The sequence below is a fragment of the Papilio polytes genome, unplaced genomic scaffold (genome assembly GCF_000836215.1).
Source record: "Papilio polytes unplaced genomic scaffold, Ppol_1.0 DF822289.1, whole genome shotgun sequence".
Classification (NCBI taxonomy): Eukaryota; Metazoa; Arthropoda; class Insecta; order Lepidoptera; family Papilionidae; genus Papilio; species Papilio polytes.
In genome coordinates, this window is record NW_013526915.1 from 2,377,153 (window position 1) to 2,380,885 (window position 3,733).

Consider the following 3,733-nt stretch of genomic DNA (forward strand, 5'->3'; position numbering starts at 1 on the left):
GAATTTGTAGGTTCCTATAATATTTTTTTATAATTTTACTTGGTGTAAAGTTCATATTTGGCTCTTTGGGTTATAAGTTAGTCGACCACTGTACTAGTATAAATATAGTGATTTTATATGTTATTTGTGTGAAAATATACAAAATGTTGAAATATGTTACTGTCAGACGCGCGGCAGTGGAGGTGAAGAACAAGAAGGGTAACTCCCCGCTGTGGCTGGCGGCCAACGGCGGACACCTCGCCGTCGTGGAGATGCTGTACGCCGCCGGCGCGGACATCGACTCACAGGACAATAGAAAGGTAAACCATACATACAAACATACATCCAATACGACTTAGGGTCCTTCAAGAAGCGAGCCTATCATTTCCTCAAAGGCCGGAAACGAATCTGTAGTTCCTCTGGTGTTGCGGATGTCCATGGGCGTCGTTGACCACCTTGGTGTTCACGCCACTCGTTTGCCCCTTTTATCATAACAATAATAATTATAATACATACATACATACATACATACATACATATGAAACATTATGTAGTTTTATCTAGCTTTGCAAAACTTCATCTAAACTATATTATTTAATCAGAGCAAGTAAATCAACCACAAATGTCAAATTTTAACATAATGTTGGTTAGCTTTTGCTGAGCAGTGCACCTATGATACCGGTTTATTTCGTAACTTTCAACTCTATTAGACGCTAGAATTAATATAAAAAATTACCAAAAACACTAGCTTTTATAAACATTTTAGTGAATGCATGAACGTGATGAAAAACACCTATGACTAGTTTTATCATTTTTAATTTGCTATTAATAATAAAATATGTTTTGCAATTATTTGGTTACACGATAACTTCTTAAGTATACAAAAACAATATTTGTTTACGTTTTAACGATAGTGACACATCTGGGTACATAACTCTTTAAAAACTTCAAAAGGCCGACAGCACTCAAAGTGTAATTTTACTCGCTCTGATAAAAAAACTGACGGTAGTTTGAATTATTTGTCTTATTTTTTTAATATGTGTAGGTGTCGTGCCTGATGGCCGCTTTCCGTAAGGGCCACACCAAAGTAGTCAAGTGGATGGTAGGAGTCGTCACTCAGTTCCCCTCCGACCAGGAAATGACCAGGTAAATTATTTATCCTACGTAGACTCTAGCTATCTTAAAAGTTGCAATATTGCAGTCTTCATTTTGATTTGGTGTTTTTTATCTTTATTGTTAAAATCTTACTGATATTAAAAATTTGGAAGTTTAGATGGATGGATGTTTGTTAAAGTTTGCAGCCTAAACTGCTGATCTGGTCACGATGATATTAACACAGACTACTCACTTTTGTTTTTTTTTTTAATCCCATACGGACGGAGTCGCGGGCGAAAGCTAGTATAAATATATTTTTTTGTATTTACTTTACTAGAAATATAAATTTTTGATGTGTCTTCAATCAGACATAACATAGGTTATGAAAAAGCCAGCGACATACCCATGTTTGAATGTTTCATAGCATTGTTTTTTGTTTTAACCGTAAGTGTTGTGTTAGGTACATCTGCACGATCTCCGACAAGGAGGTGCTGGAGAAGTGCCAGGAGTGCGTGCGCGTGATCCGCGCGGCGAAGGAGACGCAGGCGGCGCGCGCCAACCAGAACGCCACCATCCTGCTGGAGGAGCTGGACGCCGAGCGCTGCCGCGAGGAGACGCGCCGCCTCGCCGCCGCGCGCCGCCGCGAGCGCAAGAAGAAGAAGAAGATTGAGAAAAAGGTAACAACTGTAAGAACATTTTCACATTATCTTTACTACTAATACTATATATAACAGGGGTGGCGAACACTTTTTTAAAGAAATTTTTAATACCGTCTTAGATGTGCCATCGAATAATTTTGACTGCGATTATTACGTCAATTCCATAGTGAACCCTCTTTTTTCGTAATTTTTTAATGATTTTCAACGTGTTCAAAATATGCCATTTGAAGCACGATTGCCAGTGGTTTGCCACCCCTGATATTAAATTACAAGGATCTTATGTCCGTTTTTTGACAGAGGGCAGCGCCTGCTAGTTTTTAGTGTTACCAATAACCATCGCAATGTTGAAAAGAAAACCAAGTTATATGTTATTTTATTTTTTACCCGTGCGGTTGCCACTCCTTCATTTGTTAAAATATGACGCTTCCAAGATGACATTATTAGCTCACAAAATTACCAACTGCCGTAGGATCCTTGTATTTTTTTTTTAAATAAAACAGTGTAAAGTTAATGAAGTAGTTACTTTATGATTCGATTCAAATTCTACTATACTTGATACTAATTGTACAAACAATATTCGATTTGAGAACAAACTACGACAGAGTCGTTTTCTAAAAAAATACATATAGATAGTAAATGATATTTAATATCTTTTGACTCAGTACTAGTGAAATCTAGTTTAAATTTTTTTACAATACAGTGATACTATGATACTATGATCGTAAAGTTTAAATTAACTATACAGGAGGAAAGACGGAAGCTGCAGGAGGAGAACGACAAGAACTCGTTGTACTGCGAGAAGGCGCTGGGCGAGTGCTCGGAGGGCGGCGAGCCGGACGACGAGCCCGTCGCCAAGGAGGAGGGCGACTCCGGCATCGACGCCAACTCGCAGGTAAAAAAACAAAACAATTCGACTTGTTCTTTACTTTAGCTATAACAGCTAGGGATGTGTACAGTCAGCTGTAAAAATATGTATACACTAGCTTTCGCCAGGTACTCCGTCCGAGTGGAATTTAAAAAAAAAAATGTGTAGCCTATGTGTTCTTCCAGACTATGTTCTAAATCTATGCCAAATTTCATGGAGTTTAGGCTACAAACTCTAACACGCATCCATCCATCCACCTTTGGCATTTATAATATTAGTTAGATTTACAAAAATTTAGAAACTTTTCATTTTCGAAGTCTCGACCACATGCTCCTTTTTGTTAAAGTGAAGTCGTATACAAGTTTGTAATTTTTTAAATGCATACATATTTATGCAGCTGTACATTATTCCTTATGGAAGATTAGGCCTTTAAGCTGAATTTTATATAATGCCATAGTTTAAAATACACAATCTTTGGGGTTATCCCCTGATTTTCGAAGGGAGTAGAGTTAATATATTTTAACAGATTATTAGGACAATGTAATGCAATTATGACTCTCCGCATAGGGTTCCTGTTCTTCATCGGACGTGAAGGCGCCGCCCGCGCCCACCACTAAAACCAAGAAGAAAAAGAAGGAGGACAAGACTGCACCCCCGCCGGCCGCGCCCCCTGCACCCCCTAATAAGAAACAACCAGATAAGGTATACAATTTATTTTAACTTTTAATTTCTAACTATCTTGTCAATTTCGTCCCCTTCGCTCTATAACCAACATCTTGATTTCAAACGCCCATGTTTCTAACCTCTAAGAAATCCATCTTATATGTTTATTCCGTTAGTTTTGCCTATTTGTCATTTTATGTACAGTGTCATGAATAAAAATATGCATGAACTTTCGTTAATAGCATAATTTTAATGTCGACAATATACAGATGGATAACTCTATACATATTTTGGAATCCATAGACCTATCCAACTTTCTAATGTTTTAAATGTATATGCAGCTGACTGTACTGATATTAAGAAAAAATGTCTTACTCCACACTCATGTTATGAATGCGAAAATTTTAATGGGAAAAAATTTGCTAAAGGGATCTCGAATTTGGCATATTAGAGGATAGTCTGGAGGAACAAA

General features: G+C 37.5%; 1 protein-coding gene across 1 annotated transcript in view; it reads left to right on the forward strand.

Annotated features, from left to right (window-relative positions):
• The window catches only part of LOC106106190 (ankyrin repeat domain-containing protein 17-like), a 9,269-nt gene extending 5,922 nt beyond the window's left edge, over window positions 1-3,347 (forward strand). Inside the window, exons 6-10 of the mRNA XM_013286737.1 lie at window positions 167-299; window positions 1,025-1,125; window positions 1,535-1,751; window positions 2,479-2,625; window positions 3,166-3,347. Of these exons, the coding sequence (XP_013142191.1) occupies window positions 167-299; window positions 1,025-1,125; window positions 1,535-1,751; window positions 2,479-2,625; window positions 3,166-3,318 (751 nt within the window). The 3' untranslated portion in view covers window positions 3,319-3,347. The remainder of the gene's footprint in view (window positions 1-166; window positions 300-1,024; window positions 1,126-1,534; window positions 1,752-2,478; window positions 2,626-3,165) is intronic.
• Window positions 3,348-3,733: the final 386 nt, after the last annotated feature.